General features: G+C 46.1%; 1 protein-coding gene across 1 annotated transcript in view; it reads right to left on the minus strand.

Moving 5' to 3' along the window:
* The window catches only part of grk3 (G protein-coupled receptor kinase 3), a 282,207-nt gene that overhangs the window by 30,614 nt on the left and 224,265 nt on the right, over nucleotides 1-27,328 (minus strand). Inside the window, exons 12-18 of the mRNA XM_070887915.1 lie at nucleotides 25,591-25,685; nucleotides 23,694-23,801; nucleotides 18,885-18,951; nucleotides 17,121-17,221; nucleotides 13,236-13,302; nucleotides 6,833-6,928; nucleotides 228-390 (exon numbers count right to left, since the gene is read on the minus strand). Coding sequence (XP_070744016.1) covers nucleotides 228-390; nucleotides 6,833-6,928; nucleotides 13,236-13,302; nucleotides 17,121-17,221; nucleotides 18,885-18,951; nucleotides 23,694-23,801; nucleotides 25,591-25,685 — 697 coding nt within the window. The remainder of the gene's footprint in view (nucleotides 1-227; nucleotides 391-6,832; nucleotides 6,929-13,235; nucleotides 13,303-17,120; nucleotides 17,222-18,884; nucleotides 18,952-23,693; nucleotides 23,802-25,590; nucleotides 25,686-27,328) is intronic.

Consider the following 27,328-nt stretch of genomic DNA (forward strand, 5'->3'; position numbering starts at 1 on the left):
GTGAAAATACTGGCAATACACAGCAAGTCAATCAGCATCGAAAGAAAGAAAAGACCAGTCAACATTTTGAAGGTTATACACCCAAAATGTCATCTTCTCTTGTCGCTTTACAAATGTTGACTGTCTTGCTCGGTATTTCAAAGCATTTTCAGTTTTTATTTCAGTATCTTAGAGAATGCTTTATGATGTATCCGAGTTGGGAATATCTCATAAATGAACGTTCCTACCTTCCTCGTGACCAAGCATCTTATTCTTTGCTCGCTTCCTGACCTCGCTTTTATCAGTGTCAGCATTGACTGCATCGTACACAGTTTCTGCCACCTCCTGTTGCCAGCGCTCCGATATCACCAGTGGAAAATTCTTATACAGCTCCTGGTCACTATCCAACAGCTATGATGGAGAAATCAGAGAGATGGGGAAAGAAAGAGAGAGAGAGAGAAATGGAGAATGGGTGGGGGGGGGGGGGGGGAAAGAGATATACAGGGTAGAGAGATCAAGAATTGAACAACAGAGGTGGCAGGGGAGAGAAAGCAAGACAGACAGCAGAGAGAATTAGTGGAGACAGCAAGATGAAAAGCATGGAGGGTGAGGGCAATGGAAAATTGGTTGAGAGGAAGAGGGGAAAGGAAGAGGGAAAGGAAAGAAGTGTGGCAAAAAGATTACAGAGGGAGAGAGAAACAATATTAGCAAATTAATTAACATAGCTTTGCTCCAGTGTACTCTCTTTTGTTATGAAAATGATCAAAGGTTTAATGAAGTCTCCCTTCCCATGCACTATTATTTGCCGGTATTTAAATTTGGTAATTTGTTATGAGGAACATGTTTTCACATCTTTATAAACTTTTGTCATGATATACAATCATGTACTTTGTACACTTCAGTATTTTATTTCTTTGGTAATTTTGAACATTTACTATCTAAAAGCATGTTCTACCAAAATCAAATTTATTAAAATTCTTTTTTTCCATAATTTTGTGTTTATATATACTAAAACTCTGAACTAATGGGCATGTCACAGTTTAAAGACTTTCTTGCAGCCCTGAGCTGCCCAATACCTGAGGTTCTATTGTATCAGATATAGCAAATGTCCAACATCAAACTGGAATTGAGAAATAGAGGAAGAACACGATCACACATGGGCCAAAACCATCATGCATAGGCTATGCCAGTCACACATGGGCTAGTCACCAACTGAGCGTAACCTGCTCATTGTACTCCGTTACACATATACTGGGTGCACAGCTGTCACCAGCATCCACTCATTATATGAGTGCATAATATCTACTGATTACATGGCTGCCACAAACACCGTCTTTGTTAAGTCACCTACTAGTTACTCAGGCATTACTAATATGCACTGGTTGATTAGTACCAATGTGTGATTAGTACCAAGAGGTTGCACCGATGGTCAGCACCCACTGGTTACACAGGTATGATTAGTACCGAGCGGTTGCACCGATGGTCAGCATCCACTGGTTACACAGGTATGATTAGTACCGAGCGGTTGCACCGATGGTCAGCATCCACTGGTTACACAGGTATGATTAGTACCGAGCGGTTGCACCGATGGTCAGCATCCACTGGTTACACAGGTATGATTAGTACCGAGCGGTTGCACCGATGGTCAGCATCCACTGGTTACACAGGTGTGATTAGTACCAAGAGGTTGCACCGATGGTCAGCACCCACTGGTTACACAGGTGTGATTAGTACCAAGAGGTTGCACCGATGGTCAGCACCCACTGGTTACACAGGTGTGATTAGTACCACAAGGTTGCACCGATGGTCTAGCACCCACTGGTTACACAGGTGTGATTAGTACCGAGCGGTTGCACCGATGGTCAGCACCCACTGGTTACACAGGTGTGATTAGTACCACGAGGTTGCACCGATGGGGTCTAGCACCCACTGGTTACACAGGTGCGATTAGTACCGAGCGGTTGCACCGATGGTCAGCACCCACTGGTTACACAGGTGCGATTAGTACCGAGCGGTTGCACCGATGGGGTCTAGCACCCACTGGTTACACAGGTGTGATTAGTACCACGAGGTTGCACCGATGGTCAGCACCCACTGGTTACACAGGTGTGATTAGTACCACGAGGTTGCACCGATGGTCTAGCACCCACTGGTTACACAGGTGTGATTAGTACCGAGCGGTTGCACCGATGGTCAACACCCACTGGTTACACAGGTGTGATTAGTACCACGAGGTTGCACCGATGGTCAACACCCACTGGTTACACAGGTATGATTAGTACCACGAGGTTGCACCGATGGTCAGCACCCACTGGTTACACAGGTGTGATTAGTACCGAGCGGTTGCACCGATGGTCAGCACCCACTGGTTACACAGGTGTGATTAGTTCCGAGCGGTTGCACCGATGGTCAGCACCCACTGGTTACACAGGTGTGATTAGTACCGAGCGGTTGCACCGATGGTCAACACCCACTGGTTACACAGGTGTGATTAGTACCACGAGGTTGCACCGATGGTCAGCATCCACTGGTTACACAGGTATGATTAGTACCGAGCGGTTGCACCGATGGTCAACACCCACTGATTACACAGGTGTGATTAGTACCACGAGGTTGCACCGATGGTCAGCACCCACTGGTTACACAGGTGTGATTAGTACCACGAGGTTGCACCGATGGTCAGCACCCACTGGTTACACAGGTATGATTAGTACCACGAGGTTGCACCGATGGTCAGCACCCACTGGTTACACAGGTGTGATTAGTACCACGAGGTTGCACCGATGGTCAGCACCCACTGGTTACACAGGTGTGATTAGTACCGAGCGGTTGCACCGATGGTCTAGCACCCACTGGTTACACAGGTATGATTAGTACCACGAGGTTGCACCGATGGTCAGCACCCACTGGTTACACAGGTGTGATTAGTACCACGAGGTTGCACCGATGGTCAGCATCCACTGGTTACACAGGTATGATTAGTACCACGAGGTTGCACCGATGGTCAGCATCCACTGGTTACACAGGTATGATTAGTACCGAGCGGTTGCACCGATGATCAGCACCCACTGGTTACACAGGTGTGATCAGTACCACGAGGTTGCACCGATGGTCAGCACCCACTGGTTACACAGGTGTGATTGGTACCACGAGGTTGCACCGATGGTCAGCACCCACTGGTTACACAGGTGTGATTAGTACCGAGCGGTTGCACCGATGGTCAGCACCCACTGGTTACACAGGTGTGATTAGTACCACAAGGTTGCAACGATGGGGTCTAGCATCCACTGGTTACACAGGTGTGATTAGTACCACAAGGTTGCAACGATGGGGTCTAGCATCCACTGGTTACACAGGTGTGATTAGTACCGAGCGGTTGCACCGATGGTCAGCAACCACTGGTTACACAGGTGTGATTAGTACCGAGCGGTTGCACCGATGGTCAGCACCCACTGGTTACACAGGTGTGATTAGTACCGAGCGGTTGCACCGATGGTCAACACCCACTGGTTACACAGGTGTGATTAGTACCACGAGGTTGCACCGATGGTCAGCATCCACTGGTTACACAGGTATGATTAGTACCGAGCGGTTGCACCGATGGTCAGCACCCACTGGTTACACAGGTGTGATTAGTACCACGAGGTTGCACCGATGGTCAGCACCCACTGGTTACACAGGTGTGATTAGTACCGAGCGGTTGCACCGATGGTCTAGCACCCACTGGTTACACAGGTATGATTAGTACCACGAGGTTGCACCGATGGTCAGCACCCACTGGTTACACAGGTGTGATTAGTACCACGAGGTTGCACCGATGGTCAGCATCCACTGGTTACACAGGTATGATTAGTACCACGAGGTTGCACCGATGGTCAGCATCCACTGGTTACACAGGTATGATTAGTACCGAGCGGTTGCACCGATGATCAGCACCCACTGGTTACACAGGTGTGATCAGTACCACGAGGTTGCACCGATGGTCAGCACCCACTGGTTACACAGGTGTGATTGGTACCACGAGGTTGCACCGATGGTCAGCACCCACTGGTTACACAGGTGTGATTAGTACCGAGCGGTTGCACCGATGGTCAGCACCCACTGGTTACACAGGTGTGATTAGTACCACAAGGTTGCAACGATGGGGTCTAGCATCCACTGGTTACACAGGTGTGATTAGTACCACAAGGTTGCAACGATGGGGTCTAGCATCCACTGGTTACACAGGTGTGATTAGTACCGAGCGGTTGCACCGATGGTCAGCAACCACTGGTTACACAGGTGTGATTAGTACCGAGCGGTTGCACCGATGGTCAGCACCCACTGGTTACACAGGTGTGATTAGTACCGAGCGGTTGCACCGATGGTCAACACCCACTGGTTACACAGGTGTGATTAGTACCACGAGGTTGCACCGATGGTCAGCATCCACTGGTTACACAGGTATGATTAGTACCGAGCGGTTGCACCGATGGTCAGCACCCACTGGTTACACAGGTGTGATTAGTACCACGAGGTTGCACCGATGGTCAGCACCCACTGGTTACACAGGTGTGATTAGTACCGAGCGGTTGCACCGATGGTCTAGCACCCACTGGTTACACAGGTGTGATTAGTACCACGAGGTTGCACCGATGGTCAGCACCCACTGGTTACACAGGTGTGATTAGTACCACGAGGTTGCACCGATGGTCAGCACCCACTGGTTACACAGGTATGATTAGTACCACGAGGTTGCACCGATGGTCAGCACCCACTGGTTACACAGGTATGATTAGTACCACGAGGTTGCACCGATGGTCAGCATCCACTGGTTACACAGGTGTGATTAGTACCGAGCGGTTGCACCGATGGTCAGCACCCACTGGTTACACAGGTGTGATTAGTACCACGAGGTTGCACCGATGGGGTCTAGCACCCACTGGTTACACAGGTGTGATTAGTACCGAGCGGTTGCACCGATGGTCTAGCACCCACTGGTTACACAGGTATGATTAGTACCACGAGGTTGCACCGATGGTCAGCACCCACTGGTTACACAGGTGTGATTAGTACCACGAGGTTGCACCGATGGTCAACACCCACTGGTTACACGGGTATGATTAGTACCACGAGGTTGCACCGATGGTCAGCACCCACTGGTTACACAGGTGTGATTAGTACCACGAGGTTGCACCGATGGTCTAGCACCCACTGGTTACACAGGTGTGATTAGTACCACGAGGTTGCACCGATGGTCTAGCACCCACTGGTTACACAGGTGTGATTAGTACCACGAGGTTGCACCGATGATCTAGCACCCACTGGTTACACAGGTGTGATTAGTACCACGAGGTTGCACCGATGGTCAGCACCCACTGGTTACACAGGTGTGATTAGTACCACGAGGTTGCACCGATGGTCAGCACCCACTGGTTACACAGGTGTGATTAGTACCGAGCGGTTGCACCGATGGTCAGCACCCACTGGTTACACAGGTATGATTAGTACCACGAGGTTGCACCGATGGTCAGCACCCACTGGTTACACAGGTGTGATTAGTACCACGAGGTTGCACCGATGGTCAGCATCCACTGGTTACACAGGTATGATTAGTACCGAGCGGTTGCACCGATGGTCAACACCCACTGGTTACACAGGTGTGATTAGTACCACGAGGTTGCACCGATGGTCAGCACCCACTGGTTACACAGGTGATTAGTACCACGAGGTTGCACCGATGATCAGCACCCACTGGTTACACAGGTGTGATTAGTACCACGAGGTTGCACCGATGGTCAGCACACACTGGTTACACAGGTGTGATTAGTACCGAGCGGTTGCACCGATGGTCAGCACCCACTGGTTACACAGGTGTGATTAGTTCCACGAGGTTGCACCGATGGGGTCTAGCATCCACTGGTTACACAGGTGTGATTAGTACCGAGCGGTTGCACTGATGGTCTAGCACCCACTGGTTACACAGGTGTGATTAGTATCACGAGGTTGCACCGATGGTCATCACCCACTGGTTACACAGGTGTGATTAGTACCACGAGGTTGCACCGATGGTCAACACCCACTGGTTACACAGGTGTGATTAGTACCACGAGGTTGCACCGATGGTCAACACCCTCTGGTTACACAGGTATGATTTGTACCACGAGGTTGCACCGATGGTCAGCACCCACTGGTTACACAGGTATGATTAGTACCACGAGGTTGCACCGATGGTCAGCACCCACTGGTTACACAGGTGTGATTAGTATCGAGCGGTTGCACTGATGGTCAGCACCCACTGGTTACACAGGTGTGATTAGTACCACGAGGTTGCACCGATGGTCAGCACCCACTGGTTACACAGGTGTGATTAGTACCACGAGGTTGCACCGATGGGGTCTAGCATCCACTGGTTACACAGGTGTGATTAGTACCGAGCGGTTGCACCGATGGTCTAGCACCCACTGGTTACACAGGTGTGATTAGTACCACGAGGTTGCACCGATGGTCGAGCACCCACTGGTTACACAGGTATGATTAGTACCAAGCGGTTGCACCGATGGTCAGCACCCACTGGTTACACAGGTGCCATCAGCACTAGTGTGACTAATTACACAGCTGCCACTAGTTGCACAGGTGCCACGAGCAGCCACTCATTACATGGATGCCACGAGCATCAACTGGTTATAGGAATGCCATTAGTATTGCCTGCTACACAAGTACTGCGAATATTTGCTCCTTACATGAGTGCCACTTGTTCCATTGGTACGTCCTGTGTTACTGGTATTCACTAGTTATTATAGATACAACGTGTACTATGGTTACCAGTGTCGTGTCCACAGAAGAAAACAATTAGAGAACATGTAGACGGTACCTTGATGCCTTTTGTGTCTTCTTCATCAAATGATCCTATGTCAAATGCGTCAGCTGCATTCACCTCTCCCCGGGGAGGAATGAGTGGAGGTGGATACTTGAAACAGAGAAACACGATGGAAGTCATTTGAGCACTGCACTGTACTAGATCTATTGCAACAGAACCACAGCTGTGGTGCCATGACACCTGGTGCTATTAGAATTTTAGGCCAGTAATCACTCAATAACATTGTTCTTGGTGGTGTGAGGTCTTCACGAAATAAAGATCACAGCTCCGATTGGGTTCAATGCAATAGCCAGCTAGAATACAATCCTTTCGTATCTAGTTCCTGGCTTGAATCCAACTAACTGGTGGAACAAAAGTCATTTTTCTCCGTTGATTGAGTTTTAGACAGTCTCATCAGTTTTCATTTGGCACAAGACCACAGCACAAAATTATCCACTGTTTCACAAATTAGCTAGGTGTAGCACAGGCATAATGCTTACACAGGAAATCTTACCCTTAAATTGCAATCTCACTCACAAAGGCCACATAGATACTAGTATGGCAAATGGGGATAGGGTTATGGTGTACCGTTGGGGTAAAAGAGAGGAAACGTTACCCTGTATGTAATTCATGCTGCAACCTGTAAATGCGTGATGGGGCAACGTAAATCTGAAATGTGCTGTAGCTGACCTGGGAGAAATTGATACAACAGTATTGAGGCAGCTTTATTGTGCATTTTTGGTCAAATTTGATAGTTGCTTTTAAAAAAAAAGAGTTGGGTGACTGGCACACACAGACACTCATCACCATATTTGAGAACTTCTAAATCAAGCTAGTGAGAAATCTATAACCACCTGTAGGGCTTTTATCTGCACCAAATAGTGTCTACACTCTTTCCCTGTCGAAACATATTTCACTTATCTTAGTCCAGAAAGCTTGGATGCAGGTTGACAGAGCCAAGGCTTAAGGACTTAAAGACAGTGGTAGCACTGAAGTTTAATCAGCTAAAACTGGGCAGCTGGTCAGATGCCTCCCACTGCTTCTCCAGCGATGACCATCGCACTCATTAGGGCTTTGGCCTGCAGGGTTATCTGCAGTGGAGTGGAAAGAATCCTCACCTCCATGACAAATCTCCCTGTTCAGGTTGACTCATCAATCATGAACAATGTCTTCTCGTATTATAGAGCTGTCTGGCCAAAGTATTGGATTATCAAGCGCGCCATGGAGGACTGAATGGATCCAAACTTCAGTTGCCAGACATAAATCATTTGAGTCATCTGAATTCCAAACCAACTTTGCTTACCTCTCACCTCCCACCCAGCGGATAATTGCTAGTTGACTATTCAAAAACTGACGAGAATGGGTTTAAGCCCTTGGTAGGTGGACAGCAGGTACTAGAAGTTCCTCCTAAGTGGCATGGTTAGACACATCTCACCAGAAAATGTGAGTGCATTGCACCCTCCTCCTGATCACAGCATTGACACACACACAATTTAATGGTGGTTCTATTATAGAGCAGCAGCTTCTTCCCCCTCTGCAACCCATTTGAGGGTAGATACTGAGCACTGGAAACATAAGCTTACGTTTCTACATTCAGCCTCGAGTAAAACCTTTAGAGTTGCTCTGTTGATGAAGAAAGTAACCGGTCATGGTTTAAGCTTTAGTGATATTGAACAATACAACTGGAAAGCAAAGAACATGCCAAGTTATTCATCATTAGTTAACCAACTGTTGTACTCTAAAGCCTCTGCCAATGCCATGTAATTGGTGAACCTTGGAATGGAAATGGAGCACCAGTCATCCAAATGGATAATCAAGAAATTGCTCTGTAATGTCATCTAGAGGTCATCCAGTGCTGAGCGTGCAGCTTCTGAGGAATGTATACACATGCCACAGGCCAAGGCTTAGACCCCCAAGGTGTATTTTTTTTCCAGACATAGAGTTAGCTGAGCACACCCAACTTCCACTACAAGTCAGTCCGAGCAATGCCTGGGCCAGTTTTAACTGGGCCCATAGGCCGTTAAGCACTTCGTAACCCTGGACATTTAGGTGACAATGAACTCATTTCCTAGAGGGGCACAAATCCGTTTCCAGGAAAGGAAAATTTCAGTATCAGACGATTTCCCACCAAAGTGGCTGGCATTTCAGGTGGCAAAAGTATCCAAACTCGAGAGGAATTCTTTAGCTTCCGCGTTGGAATGATCTCTGAGCCAGGCCGAAGTTGCTAGTTGATATGATGCAAATTGATAATGATGCAGAGATGAATACACATACTACTCATGGGCAAAAGACGCAAGGGCACTGGCCAAGAGCTTCCTTCCTTCTTTCCTTCCTTCCTTCAACATAGAGCTCAAACCTAACTTTGCTAGGTCCTGGTGCTAGATTAAAAAATATCGAATATTGGAGTATCTGTTGAAATATTCATCAAGGCGCTTTCAGGGACATCCATTAACATTACACATCTCTTCGCAACTCCCAGTCCTCCATACCATCGACATTGGCTCAGTTTGTAATTGATTTTACAGCTGGACTCTTGACTCAATTAATACCGACACAGGGTGAGCCCATTCCCATATATAGGTTTTTCCACTTCCTGTAAGGTTCACTGATGAATAAATCAATAAAAGTATGTCAAAATTATAGAAAATCTCTGCAGTGAGAGTCAGGATTTACGACGCAGTGAGAAGTCTGCAGTTGAACAGATGCATTTCACTGACCAGAAGGGGAACTCAGCAAAAAGGGAAGAGAATGTGGTGAGTTTGTTGTGACTAGGAGTTCGAACTGATAAGATGTACTGAACTCCTCTGTGACTCCAATAACTTGGCTATATCTGTGCTGCCACTTGTTTGCTGGGGCCTCAACTATTTACAATCTGTATTAATGATTTGGATGAAGGTACCGAGTGTAATGTAGCCAAGTTGGCTGATTATACAAAGATGGGTGGGAAAGCAAGTTGTGAGGAGAGCAAAAAAAATCTGCAAAGGGATATAGACAGGCTAAGTGAGTGGAGTATAATGTGGGAAAGTGTGAGGTTATCTACTTTGGCAGAAAAAGTAAAAAAGCAAATTATTATTTAAATGGAGAAAAATTACCAAGTGCTGCAGTACAGAGGGACCTGGGGGTCCTTGTGCATGAAACACAAAAAGTTAGTATGCGGGTACAGCAAGTAATCAGTAAGGCAAATGGAATGTTGACCTTTATTGCAAGGGGGATAGAGTATAAAAGCAGAGAAGTCCTGCTGTAACTGTACAGGGTATTGGAGAGGCCACACCTAGAGTACTGCGTACGGTTTTGGTCTCCGTATTAAGGAGGGATATACTTGCATTGGAGGCTGTTCAGAGAAGGTTCACTCGGTTGATTCCTGAGATGAAGGGTTTGACTTATGAAGAAATGTTGTGCAGGTTGGGCCTATACTCATTGGAGTTCCGAAGAATGAGAGGTGATCTTATTGAAACATATAATATAATGAGGTGGCTCGACAAGGTAGATGCAGAGAGGATGGGGCCTGAGTTGTTCCTGTTTTTTTTTGAGCAACTGGTTTAGAATGGAGCATCTTAGAAATTGCAATTCTCGGCATTTAGTTTGCTCCAGTTCTAGTCAGTTTGGAACAGATTTTTTTTTCAAAAGGGGGCGTGTCCGGCCACTTACGCCTGTTTTGAAAGTTTAGGCAGTGAAAACATACTCCAAACTAACTTAGAATGGAGTCAGTGTAGATTTTTGTATGCTCAGAAAAACCTTGTCTACACTTAGAAAATTAGGCGTAGGTTACAAATCAGGCGTAGGGAATGGGGGGGGGGGGGGGGGGTTTAAAGGGAAGTTTACAAACATTAAACACTTCAGTTTTACAAATAAAGAGCCATTATCAATAATAAGTGATAAATACATCAATAAATCAACCAATAAATCAATCCAAAAAAAATTAATAAAAAATAAAAAAAATTTAAAAATCAATAAACAAAACATTTTCTACTTACCGACTGCAGCACTTGGAGTCCTCCAACAGCATGCTGGGACCGGCCCCCCCCCCCCAGTGTGTCTCTGTCAGTGTCTCTATCTCTCTGTCTGTGTGTGTGTGTCTCTCACTCTCTGTCTGTCAGTGTCTGTGTTTGACAGCGAGGGGAGGTGGGTGGGGGAGAAGGAGGAGGGAGGGAGAGGGGGGTGGGTGTTGGGGGGGGAGGGGGGGGAGGAGGAAGAGGAGGAGGAGGAGGAGGAGGAGGAGAAGGGGGGGATAAGGAGGGGGGAAGGAGAGGAGGGAGGGAGGGAAGGAAGGAAGGAGGGAGGGAAGGGAGAGGGGAGGGAGAGGGGAGGGAGAGGGGAGGGAGAGGGGAGGGAGAGGGGAGGGAGAGGGGAGGGAGAGGGGAGGGAGAGGGGAGGGAGAGGGGAGGGAGAGGGGAGGGAGGGAAGGAGAGGAGAGGGAGGGAAGGAGAGGAGAGGGAGGGAAGGAGAGGAGAGGGAGGGAAGGAGAGGAGAGGGAGGGAAGGAGAGGAGAGGGAGGGAAGGAGAGGAGAGGGAGGGAGGGAGAGGAGAGGGAGGGAGGAGAGGGAGGGAAGGAGAGGAGAGGGAGGGAAGGAGAGGGGAGGGAGGGAAGGAGAGGGGAGGGAGGGAAGGAGGGGGGAGGGAGGGAAGGAGAGGGGAGGGAGGGAAGGAGAGGGGAGGGAGGGAAGGAGAGGGGAGGGAGGGAAGGAGAGGGGAGGGAGGGAAGGAGAGGGGAGGGAGGGAAGGAGAGGGGAGGGAGGGAAGGAGAGGGGAGGGAGGGAAGGAGAGGGGAGGGAGGGAAGGAGAGGGGAGGGAGGGAAGGAGAGGGGAGGGAGGGAAGGAGAGGGGAGGGAGGGAAGGAGAGGGGAGGGAGGGAAGGAGAGGGGAGTGAGGGAAGGAGAGGGGAGGGAGGGAAGGAGAGGGGAGGGAGGGAAGGAGAGGGGAGGGAGAGAAAGAAGGAAAGGAGAGGAGAGGAGAGGGAATGAGAGGAGAGGGAGAGGGAGAGAAGGAGGCTGAACGGCTGGGCCCAAGACTTCGGGCTGGATTTACAGGTAGGTGGCGTCGGGTCTTGGTTCCCGGGGGGTGGGGGAGGAAGAGAGAGTCGCGGAGATCGGGGGGGGGGGAGGCGAAAGAGAGTCGCGGAGGTCGGAGGGAAGAGAGTCACGGATGTCGGGGGGGGGAAGAGAAGAGAGTCGCGGAGGGGAAAAGAGCGTCGCGGAGGTCGGGGGAGAAAGTCGCGGAGGTCGGGGCGGGGAGCGGAGGTTTGGTCGCCGGGGGGTGGGGAAGCGCGGAGGTCGGATCGCTGGCAGGGGGGCAGTAGAGATCGGGTCACTGGGGGGGGGGCGGGGGGGGGGTGGTGGGGGAGAGAGCGGGGGTCAGGTCGGGTCGGGTCCGGGGAGCGGGAGTCCGGTTGGGTGGGAGGTGAGCCTTATCCACGCAGCCCCAGTGAGGCCATTCGGCCAGGGGTAGGGGCCGCGTGCTTTGGGCCCCTCCCACAGTTTTGGGCGCCTGGAGCTACTGCATATGCGCGCCCACTGTAGCGCGCATGTGCAGAGGTCCCGGCACTGTTTTCAGCGCAGGGACCTGGCTCCGCCCCCCACAGCTCATGCTGCGCCCCGCCCAGCTCCAGAGGACCTGCAGGGAGCCGGAGAATAGGTGAGTTTTTTTTAGGCGCACTTTGTGGCACAAAAAACGGGCGTCCAGGTCTGGCGGCGCAGCCCGAAACTTGGGCCCGATGTTTCCACTCATGGGGGAACCTAGAACTAGGGGGCATAGTTTCAGAATGAGGCGTCGCCCACTTAAAACTGAGATGAGGAGGAATTTCTTCACTCAGAGGGTTGTAAATCTGTGGAATTCTCTGCCCCAGAGAGCTGTGGAGGCTGGGTCATTGAATATATTCAAGGCGGAGATAGACAGATTTTTGAGCGATAAGGGAGTGAAGGGTTATGGGGAGCAGGCAGGAAAGTGATATTGAGTCCATGATCTTATTGAATGGCGGAGCAGGCTCAAGGGGCCAAATGGCCTACTCCTGCTCCTATTTCTTATGTTCTTAAACAACGGATGTGAAATAGGAAGTTAACTGTAACCTGGTCATGCATAAAAGTGTCGTGCTATTGTGTAACGGCACATGGGATCCCACTGCAGTTCTTGACCTCAGGGCTTGCGGAGCTGCTAAGCAGATGCAAGATACTGGCTGAGGAACAGTTTGCCTGCTTGCCTTCTTAGGTTAGGGACAGGGAACTAAGGAGCGGCTGAAATAATTTGCAAAGCAGAAGACACAATTGAGGAAACGAAGCAGAAAGTCAAGTTTATATACAAGGCTAAATTTTCCTATGCATGTTGGTGGCATGCAAACCTCATCACTGTGCAATCATGATTCAAGATGCAGCAATGCTACACCAGTCTTCACTTGTTTCTAAACACAAACTGAGTCCTGTCTTACCTTCTGCAAATAGACTTGTTGCCAGTCAATGCCTTTAAAAAAAGGATGTTCTTTCACTTCTACCGCTCTGTAGAGACAAAAGATATGATCAGTAACCCTGGCACTGATCAACAAAATATATTAACCCTTGCACTGGGCTACACGATATCTTCAGTAGCTGTGGCACAATACCATCAATGACACTGTGCAACAAGAAATTACTAATCTTGGAATGGAGCATCAGGATGTAATCATTAAACCTGGCACTGGGCAGCAAGATATCATTAACCCTGGCACTGGGTAACAAGACTTAATTAGTAATCCTGGCAGTGAACAAGATATAATGAACCCTGGTAACAACCCTGGCAGCGAGCAACAAGATCATAAAATCAGACAGCACAGGAGGCCGCCATTTGATCCATTGTGCCACTGCCAGTTCTTTGAAAGAGGTATCCAACCAGTCCCATTCCCCTGCTCTATCCCTATAGCCCTGCACATTTTTAAGTATATATCCAATTTTGTTTTGAAAGTTACTATCGAATATGCTTCCATCAACCTTTCAGATGGTGAATTCCAGATTATAACAACTCGCAGCATAATTTTTTCCCCCTAATTTTCTCTTTTTTTGCCAATTATCTGGTTACCGACTCTGCTGCCAGTGGCAACAGTTCATCCTTATTTACTCTTGCAAAGCACTTTATAATTTTTAACACCTCCATTACATTTCCTCTTACTTTCAGGAAAACAACCCGAACTTCTCCAGTCTCATCCCTGGTACCATTTTAGTAAATCTCCTCTACACCCTCTCCAAGGCCTTGACATCCTTCCTAAAGTGTGCTGCCCAGAATTGGACACAATAATCCAGCTAATGCCTAACCGGTGATTTATAAAGTTTTTGCTTAACTTCCTTTGCTTTTATAATCAACTTGTCATGGAATTGAGCAACAAAGTGTCCTCACTAGCACTGGTACTGACTAACAAGGTACTATCAGTAAAAAAAGATACTGAGCACCAAGGTAATACCTGTATTGTAATTTCAGGAACATATAAATAATATCAGCAATAAGTAAAATAACTGATCATTAGCCCATAGCAAGATATTATTAAGCTTGGCACTGAGCGACAATGTATCATCATTAAACCTGGCACTGCATAAAGAGATATCCATCAATGTTCCTGGCACTCAGCAATGAGATATCCGCAGTAACCCTGACACTGAACAAGAAAGTTTCATCATTAGCCTTGACAATCTGTAAGAAGATATCATCCATAAACCTGTCACTAAACAACTAAATATCATCAGTAACTTTGGCACTGAGCAATAAGATACCAACATTAAACCTGGCTCTGAGCAACAAGATATCAGTAGCCCAGGCAATAGGATACAATACATACTTTATCCATCATAGAATTTTGAAGAACATTTTTTTTGACAAACTAACATTTATATTATCCTATCAAACATTATCAATATCATAGTTTGCTGTTGGTTCACGGATATACAATAAAGGATGATCCTTCAAAATAGGCTCCTGGAAATATGAATTGTGAGTGGAACTAGATCACATACTTACTAAATTTGTTAAAAGAATTCTGTTATTTATTTTAACTCATGGAACAGCTAGGTACCAAACATATTGAATGTGGTCTTGAGGGATAGATTATTACTTCAAGAGATTACAAGAATAAGAGGGAACTGTACGAAGTATTCTAAATGCGGGCACACCAATGATTTATAAAGTGGCAGGATTACCTCACTTTTTCATCTCAATATTAACCTTTTAATACATCGAAACATTCGATTTGCTTTACTCATTACCACCACGCATTATTGAGATAGTTTCAATTTATCGATAATCAGGACTCCCCCAGATCGCCTTCATTTTCTATACACATCATTGTCTTTCCATTTAGAATTTCACCACCCATCCCACCCCAATATGAAGCACTTTGCATTTCTCTACATTGAATTTCATTTGTCTCCTGACTTCCCAATTGCATGCATATTCAAATCTTCCTGTAGCTTATCCTGTTCAGCTTTGCAGTCTGGCACCTCCATTAGCTTTGTATCATCTGCAACTTAATCACTGTGCTGTGACTCCGTGGGCCCAAATTTCCACAGGATAAAAAACGGGTGCACCCCCGAGCTGGGCACCCGTTTTTCGCGCCTAAAACGGCGCCAGAAAAAAAACGCGCTATTCTCGAGCGCTTTGCAGCTCCTTGTCTGTTTGGCGCGGCGCCCAGGGGGGCGGAGCCTACACTCGCGCCGATTTTGTAAGTGGGAGGGGGCGGGTACTATTTAAATTAGTTTTTTTCCTGCCGGCAACGCTGTGCGTGCGCGTTGGAGCGTTCGTGCATGCTCAGTGTGAAAAAAACCATTGGCACTCGGCCATTTTTGTAGTTCTTTGTAGCTGTTTAATTTTTGAAAATTTTTAAAGAAAATCACATTGCCATCAGCACATCAGCACTGAGGCTACCCTTCTCACTGTCTCCTTCCCCTCCCTCCCCTCCGCGGCAACAAGCCGCTGTCTCCTTCCCCTCCCTCCCCTCCACAACAACAACCCGCTGTCTCCTCCCCCTCCCTCCCCTCCACAACAACAACCCGCTGTCTCTTTCCCCTCCCTCCCCTCCACAACAACAACCCGCTGTCTCCTTCCCCTCCCTCCCCTCCGCGGCAACAAGCCGCTGTCTCTTTCCCCTCCCTCCCCTCCACAACAACAACCCGCTGTCTCCTTCCCCTCCCTCCCCTCCTCGGCAACAAACGGCTGTCTCCTCCCCCTCCCTCCCCTCCACAACAACAAACCGCTTTCTCCTCCCCCCCTTCCCGCTCAGCAGCATGAACGGCTGCAGAATTCTCCCTGGCTGAAGCACTTTCACACAGGTAGGAAGATGGTTTATTTAATCTTTTCTTTGCTTATAAATGTTTATTTAGGTTGGATTTATTTGTATAATATTTGTAGAAGTATAAATAAGGATTTATTGTAGAATTTAATGAGTTCCCTCCCCCCCCACCTCGTTCTGGACGCCTAATTTGTAACCTACGCCTGATTTTTTAATGTGTAGAACAGGTTTTTTCAGTTCTACAAAAATCTTCACTGGCTCCATTCTACTTTAGTTTGGAGTACATTTTCACTGTGGAAACTTTCAAATCAGGCGTCAGTGGCCGGACACGCCCCCTTTTGAAGAAAAAATTCTGTTCCAAAGTAGAACTGTTCTACCTGACTAGAACTGCAGAAAAAAAAATGTGGAGAATTGCGATTTCTAAGATAGTCCGTTCTCCACCAGTTGCTCCTAAAAATCAGGCGCAAATCATGTGGAAACTTGGGCCCCTAGTTTCCAATCATTTATGAAGATATTAAACAAAAGAGGAGCCAAAACAGACCTCTGTGGAACCCACTGGTAACATTCTCACAGGCTGATGACTATCCCTGTACCACCGCCCTCTGGCATCTATTGGTCAGCCAATTACGTAACCATTATAAAATATTTCCACCGAGTCCTTCTTTATTTATTTTTAAGTAGCAGACTTTTCCGAGGAACTGTCTTGCTTAAGTTCAAGTACACCACATCTGTTGCCTTACTCCTATCAAGCTCCTTTGTCACACCCTCAGAGAAAACCAGTAAATGAGACTGGCAATACATCTCCTTCATGAACCCATATTGGATATATTTTATTTAGAATCATGTAACCAACTTCATCATATAGCACATTGGGGATAAGTATTCCAGCTTAGCGCTTGTACTTTAAGTCATCAGAATCACAAAACTGAATGATATTCTTAAAGTCACTGCCAACCACCATTTATGTTGATGTATTCGCATTTGAAAAACCACATCCTCAACACATGCTGCTACTGGCCTCTAACCTGCTCCGCAGCATAAGAAAAGCATAAAACTACAGCTTACCCTCGTCCCAGGCATCCCAGCCTCTTGGCAACATCTCGCTGTAGCAGGCCTTCCAAAAGAGACTTCAACTCCGCAGAGAAAGAATCTGGTAATTCCACATTCTGAGGGAGCAAATGGAAAAATTAAACACTTCAAGTCCAGGGCTCTAGTATATGTGGAATGGAAGTTCACCTCATTCCTCTCATTCCAGCGGCCCGGCACCCAAGAGGGGAAGCCGGGCTGCCTGTTGGCGGCCCGGTCGAACCCGTGGCCATCATTGTCGGGCCGACTGCAGAGTCAGCTGACAATTAAAATAAAATGGCGGCCGCGGCGGTGCACCCTCCCCTTTCAGGGTGGATGCGCCGTCCAGCCACTGGCAGATTCCCGCTGTGCGAAGCTGTCGGGGGCACCGACCAGTGACTTCTGAGCTTCTGCAGGGCAATGTCCTTTGCGGGGCGGAAATGGGACATCGCTGGGCGGAAAGGAGTTGGCGCATGGCCGACAATGGGTCGGAATGCCGGGCGGGGCGGAAACACAGGGTGTGGCAACCTGTCTTCGCTGCCCCTGGCCTGGGGGCAATTCCGCATAAGTCAGACCATCGGACTGCCCCCAGTTGGAAAGGCCTTACCGTCCCATTACTGCCTCTTAATAGACCTTAAAGGGGGCAATTACAGCCCCGCCACCCGCCCCTCCCAAGTCTCTGAACACTTTACACACAGCTTACACTGCATGCGTGCAGGAGTCACAAATTGACTCATTCAACACTAGTATGTGAAAAGTTACCGTTTACCTGGTCGGGGCTGTAAAATATTATGAACCCCATTCCAAATAAAACAGCAAACTTACATTGCTCTGTATTTAACTCTCACCAATATTTTTCTTTCTCTTCCACCTCCACCACCACCCGCAACCTCAGGTTCAACTCCCAAGCCCCATTGGAACCCATCATTCTCTTACTAACATGACAGGCAGATGATCTTTTCCTAAGTCTCTGCCAGGGTCACACAGAGGTCACACTGCTTCTGTGCATTATGAAGTGTGAGGATGTTGAGTGACTTGCATGCACAACTTATTCTCCTTCTATGCCTCACCTTAACTTGGCACCTCCCTGGTTTGGCAGCGGTCAAGAGATTCCCATTGTGAGAATCTGCGATACAAACCTTCATACTCCAACACATTGTGCTAGTGGTCCTGATACCACTTGAAAGAAAAAAATACCATAGATCTTTCATGCACATTAACATCCAATGCTTTGCTCTTAATAACAGTATTGATATCCAACTTTGTTTCTGGTGTAAAATGAAAGCAAGTTCTCACTTCTACGTTTGCCTTTTTAGGGTCTGGACTACTTCCTCTCTCTAGAGAGTGCTGTCAGTATTACTCCTTCACTGGCCCAACAGAAGAAACAGTTCCAAGGGAGGTGGAAATCACACCCAGCATGTTTATTACAGGTGCTCCTCTGTTCAACCAGCATGGATACCTGGAGAAACTTCACCCAAGAGGTTAAGAGGACAGAACTCATCGCCCGTTAAGCTGGTGTTTCCAAGCCGCCCAAGAATTATTTTAAAAAACAAATATTAAATCAAATGATCAAAGTTGACTATAAATGTGTACTTCTGAATAGCCCGAGTTTACAGATTAAATCAGTGGAAATGTAATGTTCCAGCAGTTTTTTTGACAGAGTCCTGAAGCAGCTCAGCAGCATGACTGACCCAATTTCGAGAGTCTTCCTGTTTCACTCTCAATTTGTGAATGATGTTTTTATTGAGTGATCTGTTTTCTTACCATCGTGAGCGTCATGCGGTCAATCTCGTGCTTGTCTTTGGTTTTGTGCTGCCGGAATGGGCTGTGCCTAATGGGAGAAAAAATAACATTTATTATTAGACATCTAACAGACTGACTAAACACTGCTAACACCAGGGCACTGACCAAACGGTCAGTGGTGTGGGAATGATGGGGAAAAAGGGACAAAAGGGAAGGGGAAGTCTGTAATGTCGCTATACCTAGCAACTCAAACATTAACACCAGAAATTTCTGTTGGGAGGTTAGACACCTTGAGGCTGAAACATCCTGTGATATGCCAAGGATCACATGGAGAATGAAAGGACTACTGTTTGGTTGTACATATTTTTGACACTGCTATTTTGAGAAAACGGCCCAAAAATGCTGCTCTTACATTTTGCGTGCATTATTTTTGTATATTTTACACATTCTCCCATTGCAAATTTGTACACCATCCCAATCTGCTGTGTCCTCTTTACGACTGCAATTCAGGTCAGTTATACACATTGTGCAGCTGCGGGCGGGAAAGTGGAGTTGAGTTCGAAGATCAGTCATGATCTTATTAAATGACGGAACAGGCTCGAGAGGCCGTATGACCTACTCCTGCTCCTATTTCTTATGTTCTTATGCTTTAAATACAGCAGCGGTACATTCAAGTTTTCATAATGATTTGTTTTCAAGTATGGTAACTAAAATTGAGCAAAACTGGAGGCCATCAATATAAGATAGTCACTAAGAAATCAAATAGGGAAATCAGAAGAAACTTCTTTACCCAGAGAGTTGTGAGAATGTGGAACTCACGACCACAGGGAGTGGTTGAAGCGAATAGTATGGATGCATTTAAGGGGAGGCTAAATAAGCATATGAGGGAGAAGGGAATAGAGGGGTATGCTGATAGAGTGAGAGGAGGAAAGATAGGGGGAGGCTCGAGGGGGGCATAAACGCCGGCATGAACTGATTGGGAACGAATGTCATATTTCTGTGCTGTATATTCTATGTAAAAAGTGTTGCGATTACAGTGGAGCCTCCAGCTAGCTCTACATAGGAACGGGGGACAGAGAGATTTCTAAAGAATGAAGTACATCAACATGGTCACCGCACTGACTCAGTTGGGTCATGCAGACTAGGAATTCGAAGAGTCCAATCCTGGTCCATGCTAAGTTAGCTTATCTCAGCAGTGAAATTGGTGCCAGCATCTCTGGGCTCGGGAGGAGAAAGTTAACAATGGCTTCCCCTGGTCACTGTCCAATAACTCTTGCTTAAAAAGTATCCATGTGTGGATCAGCTTGTGATGTAATAGAATTAGCCTGGCGACACTTGATACCCAGGCTCATATATGAAGAACAGTCACTTGGGTGAGCACTCAAAACTGTTGGTAATATACCCCAGCAAGAGATAATGCCTTCAGGAGAGGAAGGGAGAACATTTGAGCACTTAAATAAATTAGGCAACAATGCAGCCTCCTCTTGCAGTGCCAGGTTTTTCTTTATTTTTTAAAACTCAAATCCGCTTTCCATTTCTGCTAAATGTATTACTTCTGCTGGTCTACAGCTGCATGGCCACCAGCAAGCCTTCAGTACTTTTTTTCACCCAGAGGGTAGTAGGGGTCTGGAACTCACTGCCTGAAAGGGTGGTAGAGGCGGAAAGCCTCACCACTTTTAAAAAGTAGTTGGATATGCACCTGAAGTGCCATAACCTACAGGGCTACGGACCAAGAGCTGGAAAGTGGGATTAGACTGGATAGCTGTTTGTTGGCCGGCGCGGACACGATGGGTCGAAATGGCTCCTTCCGTGCTGTAAATTTCTATGATTCCATGAACAACATCTGTGAATATACTTTATCAGTGTGGAATTTTAACTTTTCTTCAATCACAGTATTGACTGAATAAACTACTTACTACAGTTCGAAAAGGTCATCGACCTGAAACGTTAACTCTGTTTCTCTCTCCACAGATTCTGTCTGACCTGCTGAGTATTTCCAGCATTTTCTGTCTGTGGAGCTCCTAATCAGACCCTGGAGCACATCATTGCACTGCCCTCAAAGGAAATTCACAGGCAGCCCACAAGATATCCACGCTGTTACATCGGAAGCTTTGGCCTGGATATTTGAGGTTTGATTTGCTTTATTACTATCATACAAAAGAAAAAGCATTTTCTGTTTTTATTTACTGTAGCTGGATTTGATCTATGAATAGGCTTGTTGTCTCTTTCTGTGTTCCGAAAATATATTTTCTTTAGCAATATATACTGTAGACTTTGCATATCAAATACTGAATGGGTAGGAGCTTATTTTAAAAACAAAATGTAATTTGTCTTTTGAGCCACCAGGCAGCAGTCCTGTTGCACGAGATTCCACTTGAGGGCGTGCAACTAATCCAGAGGTTCCGTGGCTGACTTGCTGCTGAAATCATTCTCCTGCTGCTCTGCTGACCAAGGGTTTAATGGCAAGAGGGCTCTTTTAATTTTTTTCTCCTCTCTCTGATCTCTCTGGCTTCTCTTGACTTTTACTCCGTGACACTTCAAGGCCTTGCTCACTTCAATCGAATTGGAGCATCCCACAGGAGGTCACCGCTGCTGTCACTGCCACCTCTTTTTCCTTTATTAGATCACTCTGAACAGCTCTTTTAAAGGGCAACATCAAAGAGTGTGTTTTTCTTCTGCTGCACAGGGTCCTGCTGAAGCCCAGCCTCCCATACCACGTGTATAAAGAATTGGACCATGGCTCGTTTGGCAGGCTCTCTTTTTGAAGAGATTGCAGAAGAATTAGTTAAAACTGCTCTCCGAATGGTGACTGTGCTGAGCTGAGAAAACCCATTTCCACTATCCTTCGTTTTCCCTGCTCATTTATTTGCTCACTTCTTATTTTTTCATAAAAATGAATTCACGGGGGACTTAAATTTACTTGAATTTTTTTTGAAGCCGTATTGTTCTATTCCACTGTATTTGTATAACAAAGGCATTTTGGAGGCAGCTGGGCATGAACATCCTGTTTCCTCTATGCTACCAACACCCAAAATTCACAGTGCCATACTTCTCAGCACTGTAATTTAGGCTGGCAGCGTGCAACCTGTGGCCACTGAGCCTCAGCTCAGCTCCGAAAGTCCAGACAACTCAGTTCTGTTTATTTCTTATATGTCTTATTTGCTGGTTTGCTGTTTGAATTTTGTGAGCCTTTAGGTTTGGAAAGGGCTGTTTATCGTGCTGTTGCCTCATTGATCAGTACACCGACATCTATTGGAAGTAGCAACTTGAGATATATGCAAATTAATGGGAGCATGGCATTAAATGTTGTGTGATCACCCCCCACCAGCGCTCCATGGTATGCACATGAAGACAAAAGCTTGGATATCTCTGATTGAGGCCACCTCGAAAGTGAACTACAAAGGATACATAATTTACTACTCTAACAAGTGGAAGCGAGTCACTGGATCTGCACAAATAAACGTGGTCTATAGTGTTCTGGCAGTAAAAGAAAATGATGCCTGATGGAAATACAATATTCACTCCGCTTCACTGAGATTGAACTGTTTTAGTCAAGCAATATATGAAACCAAAAGATGGATTTCTTGAAAGCAAAACAGTAGTGTCGACAGAAGATTATATATAATACATTAGAATGTTAGAGTTGGACTCTGTATCGGGTTAAATTCGAACAGAAAAAAAATAAACAAGAGGAACCAGGCTACATTTTTCTTTGTAAATCCATAGACAATCTAACTCTCTCTTTACCAATAGTTGCATCTGGCATCACTCCTGAAATAGATACAGGGGGGATGATTTCCCCAGGGCACTAGCTGTAGCAAAATTGTAAACCCATTTATGAAGAAGGTGTTTACGATTTCATTACACCAAGCACACAGCAAAAAGTCTTCCCCATAGCACAGGGTCCCTGTCTGATGTGTGCTTTTTTTCTGGAACCTGAATAGTCACAATATAATTATGAAGAGGGAGGACATTGGGCCCATCTATCCAGAACACAGTACACCCAACTGCAACATCAAATTAGTAGTTCTGCCTTCACCATTTTACCTGAAAGTCCATTCCATTCATTCGTCACGGAGTGAAGAATAACTTTGCAGCATCAATCCTAAATTTACATTTTACTGAACATAATTTGAACTTGTGTCGCCTTGCCCTATCTACACAATTTAGTTGAAAGTAATTTTCCAGATATACCTTTTCCATATCATTTTACGTACTTCTACAAACTCAAGTAGCTATATCATTTAAGTCTAAAAAGCCCCCAAGTTTCCTTTGTTTTTCCACATAACTCAAGACCTGACATTAGGGATCAGTCTCGTGGCTCTTTTCTGCACTGCCTCCAATGTTTGAATGCCTCATGTGTCTCAGTGACGGGAACTGGACAGTCTGACCAAAGCACTACACAGTACATCCATGCAGAAAGGTGTAGTGAAATTATCTCATTCTTCATCCCTAAAGTCCCCCACTGCATCATTCAATGGTTCTTAAATGATTAAACAAACACTTGCAGATTCATTGGTTCGTCCTTTTTATACAGCAATATATGGATCTATATGTAAATTCAGGTAGCTGGACTGCCAACCTGATTTGTTTACATGTGCATAAAAGGGGGGAAAGTCAGAATGTGAAACTCTAATAAATGCTGGCAACCTCCTATTCCTCCATTTATGGGACAGAAATTCCAGATGGTGACTTTTCCTCTCTTTATCTTATCAAACCCAGGTTCAAAAGGAAAGAAAAGCTGTTTTCAAGCAACTTACTTTTGGCACCACTGAGAGACAGACAGGATTATCCTTATTCTTACACAGCTTTTGCTGTTTGGTGACTTACCCTCGAAGGAGTTTGAAGAGCATGCAGCCCAGAGAGAACCAATCTGCACTGCTGTCATACGCTGTTCCTTTTTGTAACACCTCTGGAGCCATGTATCCGTGGGTCCCACTACATCAATTAGAAACAAACTAAACTTCAGCATCAAAAACAAACATAACCCCCTCTGGTTACATATCACAATCTACCTCTTCTTTTTGGTAGCAACAACAAAAAAGGTAGAGAAAAAAACACACGGAGTCTGCTGATGGCTCAAAGAGGCCAGGCACCACACAGTGAGGTAATGAGTCACACTGCAACAGAATGAGTGTTGAGAACAGGTAGGCTCCAAATTTCATCCCTCATCTAGCATGAATTAGCTGTTATCAAGCTGGTTGATGGTGATGATGCGACTATTGGTCTTGGCACCCGCAGGCTAGAGAGGGGGGGGAATCTGCGAATGATTTTATTCCTGATTGGTATCCAGCAATCCTCGCACAAAGTGCATGTGTGGACACTGGATGCAGAAGAACTTGGTTGTCGAGCATGGTTGGACAAGATACAGAAGAGTTGCTGAAGCCTGTGGAGCTGTATACCAGAAAGAATCGGCGCCATCAGGAGAGAAGGGCTAAAAGGGTAGAAAACTGAAAAAGGTAAAATGAAAATAGAAGAAATAATGGCTATCACTCCAATTTGATATTTGTAGAAATAGATTCAGTTTAAACTCACATGAGTGAGGGAATGGCAAACAAGCTGAATAAACTAATAAAAAGTATCACATTTATACAATTAAAGTTCTCTGAAGTATGGAGAAAGGAAAAGCATGATCCCAACAGCAGTGCTCTGCTAAGTCTATCTTACAGCAATCATTTAAATTCAAATATAAAACAAGAATTGCAGCTGCTAACCTCAACACTTCACAGGGAGGCACCTATGGGGGAGGCTTCCCCTCGAGTCTCTCCTTGAAGCTCTCGCTAGGTCACAGATTTCCAGTGGCTGAGAGGGTAAGTGGTGAATTTTAAGAGAGAAACAATATAAATAGGAACTATGGGCTCAATTTTCCCCAAAGCATTTTTTTGGTGTACTTGAAGAGTTACACCCGATTTTTGGGGGCCTAAGTACACCAAAAAAAAATTCTAAGTTTCCCCGTTGGGTTGCTTCATTTTGACGTGGTTTAACCCGACTTTGAGTTTTGGGGGTGGAGCCTTGATCTATACCAAAAAGATTGGGCTGTCATGGTAACCAGGGACACAATGTGAGCTGAGGCTGCAAAGTGAAGCATACAGCAAGCTCCCAACACATTAAAAGAATTGAAAAACACATAGCAGCAACTTACCTCCAACCCCGCCCGAAGGGCTTGCCGGTCCGGTCCCATTCTCGGTCCCCATTCTCCCAGTCCGGTCCCATTCTTGGTCCCCGGATTTTCTCTCTCTCTCTCTCTCTGAAGTGAACCGGGGACCAAGAATGGGACCAGACAGCCTTCGGGTGGGGTTGGAGGTAAGTTGCTGCTATGTATTTTTCAATTCTTTTAGTGTGTCCGGGCATGTGCTGCGCCGATTTCCATACCTGCGCCGATTTCCTTAACTCTCCGAAAGGTTTTTCTGGAGAGACCACATATGCTGGCCTAGGCAGAACTGGAGTAGCTCTCAGCTGGCCAAACTTCCCTAAATGGCCAGAATTGGCATAGGTGGCTGGTTACACCCACTTTGGTGAAAAAAAAAGACCTAAAATAAGGGTAACTAACTGAGTTACGCTGGTGAAAATTGATTGGGGAAACTGTGGTTTTTCAACTTAGGCCAAAAAGAGCAGCCTGCTCCAAAAAAACGGTGCAAATCACTGGGGAAGGTGCACTTGTCTGCCAGCACAACTCTGGTCTTGTTCAAGCAAAGATGTCCACATTAACAGGTTAACAAGTACATACACGCTGGCATGGGGTTTCTTTTTTGAGAAGTCGCAGGCAAGCCCAAGGTCTGATATCCTCACGTGACCATGTTCATCCAGCAGAATATTTGCTGGCTGTAAAAAAAACAGTAATAGGGTACACTTATCTGAATGATTTTAATTTCACATAAAACTACACAATAACCTCAACACTCATTCTGGTTTGAATACAAAACAGGAACTTAAATCAAATGGATTTATTTTTTCTCTCCTTTCTCCCCCATTATGTATATTTTCTTCTTTGTCTTCAGGTCCCATTTCACACACAAGTGATCAGCCAAGAGACTGTCCAGTCAATGCAGAGGCATGACTCGTATTTCCATTCTTCAACCTCGTCCTTCCTTACTGTCTCTTCTGATAGCAATTTGCCAAGCGAGGAACTGTGGGGAGTAGAATAATGCTCCAAAGGGCCACACTTCAGGTTTACGTTTGGAAGACATTTCTTAGCAGATTTCAGTTTTATAACCACAGCTTCAGATCTGATATTAACACAACATACTTGTCTCTCCGCTTACCTGGAATGAACGTAGAGTATAACATGGATTTTCTGTACAAATGGTTTGATAATTAAAATGGGCAAAGAGGCTTTCTGCCAAAACTTGACACCAACAATTAGTCACTGCAGTTTTCTCTCCCCCATGACCTTGTTGTGACTCCAAGCCGCCCACTAAAAGCCCATCCAGTGCTTCCTGGGATTACTCTACATTTTTGTCCACTCAGTACCCCAGCAAATCACCGCCACTATAAAGATGACAGCACTGAGCAAGTATGGTGCCCAACAGATGGAAAGAGACTAGGAAGGTGAAAGGTCATACTAAGTGTAATTCTGAAACACTGTCTTGGCTGGGACTCATTTCCAATACTTAGAAATTGCAGCATCTGAATATTTAAAGGTACTTTGTGAAACTTACTGCGATTTTAAAGAGAGTTGTGTATAATAAAATAACGGATTTCCCTCTGGGGATTCCATTACTCCTATGTTTTGATGAGGAGGATGAAGATGACATGGAGGAGAAAAGGATGATCCTCACTTCATGCCATACCTCCTTTAGGGTGTGACAGATATGGTTGTGGACTGTTCCAATGTCAACACCATCTGCAACACACGAGAGACTGTGTGCACTGCCTGTAGATAACAAAAGAACAAACTTGTATTTATTTTGCACCTTTCAAAACATCAGGATGATACAAATCGCTTCACAGCCAATTAAATACTTTTGAAGTGTAGTCACTGTTGGAATGTAGGAAACTTGTCAGCCAATTTGTGCACAGCAAAGTTCCACAAACAGCAATGTGATAATGGCCAGATACGCTCTTCCACTGATGTTGGTTGAGGAATGAACAGTGCTCAAAGATAACTCCTCTGCTCTTCGTCGAAATAGTACCATGGCATCTTTTACATCCAGAGGGCAGATCTCATGTGAAAGACGGCAATTCCAAAAGTGCAGCACTCCCTCAGTACTGCACTGGAGCGTCAGTCTAGATTTGTGCTCAAGTCTCTGCAGTGGGACATGAATCCATAACCTTCTGACTCAGAGGTGAGAGTACTACCACTGAGCCATGGTTGACACTATACATGCGATTTTTTTTTTAGACTGAGCCCTTGAGATCAAGGTCCTTGCGATCCTCGGTCGAGGACAATCATTTCTGCCCTACTGGAGAGAAATGGCTGCTTCTTCATCAAGCCTCCTCAGCTCTGCAATTTCACTGGTGCTCTA

This window comes from Pristiophorus japonicus, chromosome 8, assembly GCF_044704955.1.
Source record: "Pristiophorus japonicus isolate sPriJap1 chromosome 8, sPriJap1.hap1, whole genome shotgun sequence".
In the NCBI taxonomy this organism is placed as follows: domain Eukaryota; kingdom Metazoa; phylum Chordata; class Chondrichthyes; family Pristiophoridae; genus Pristiophorus; species Pristiophorus japonicus.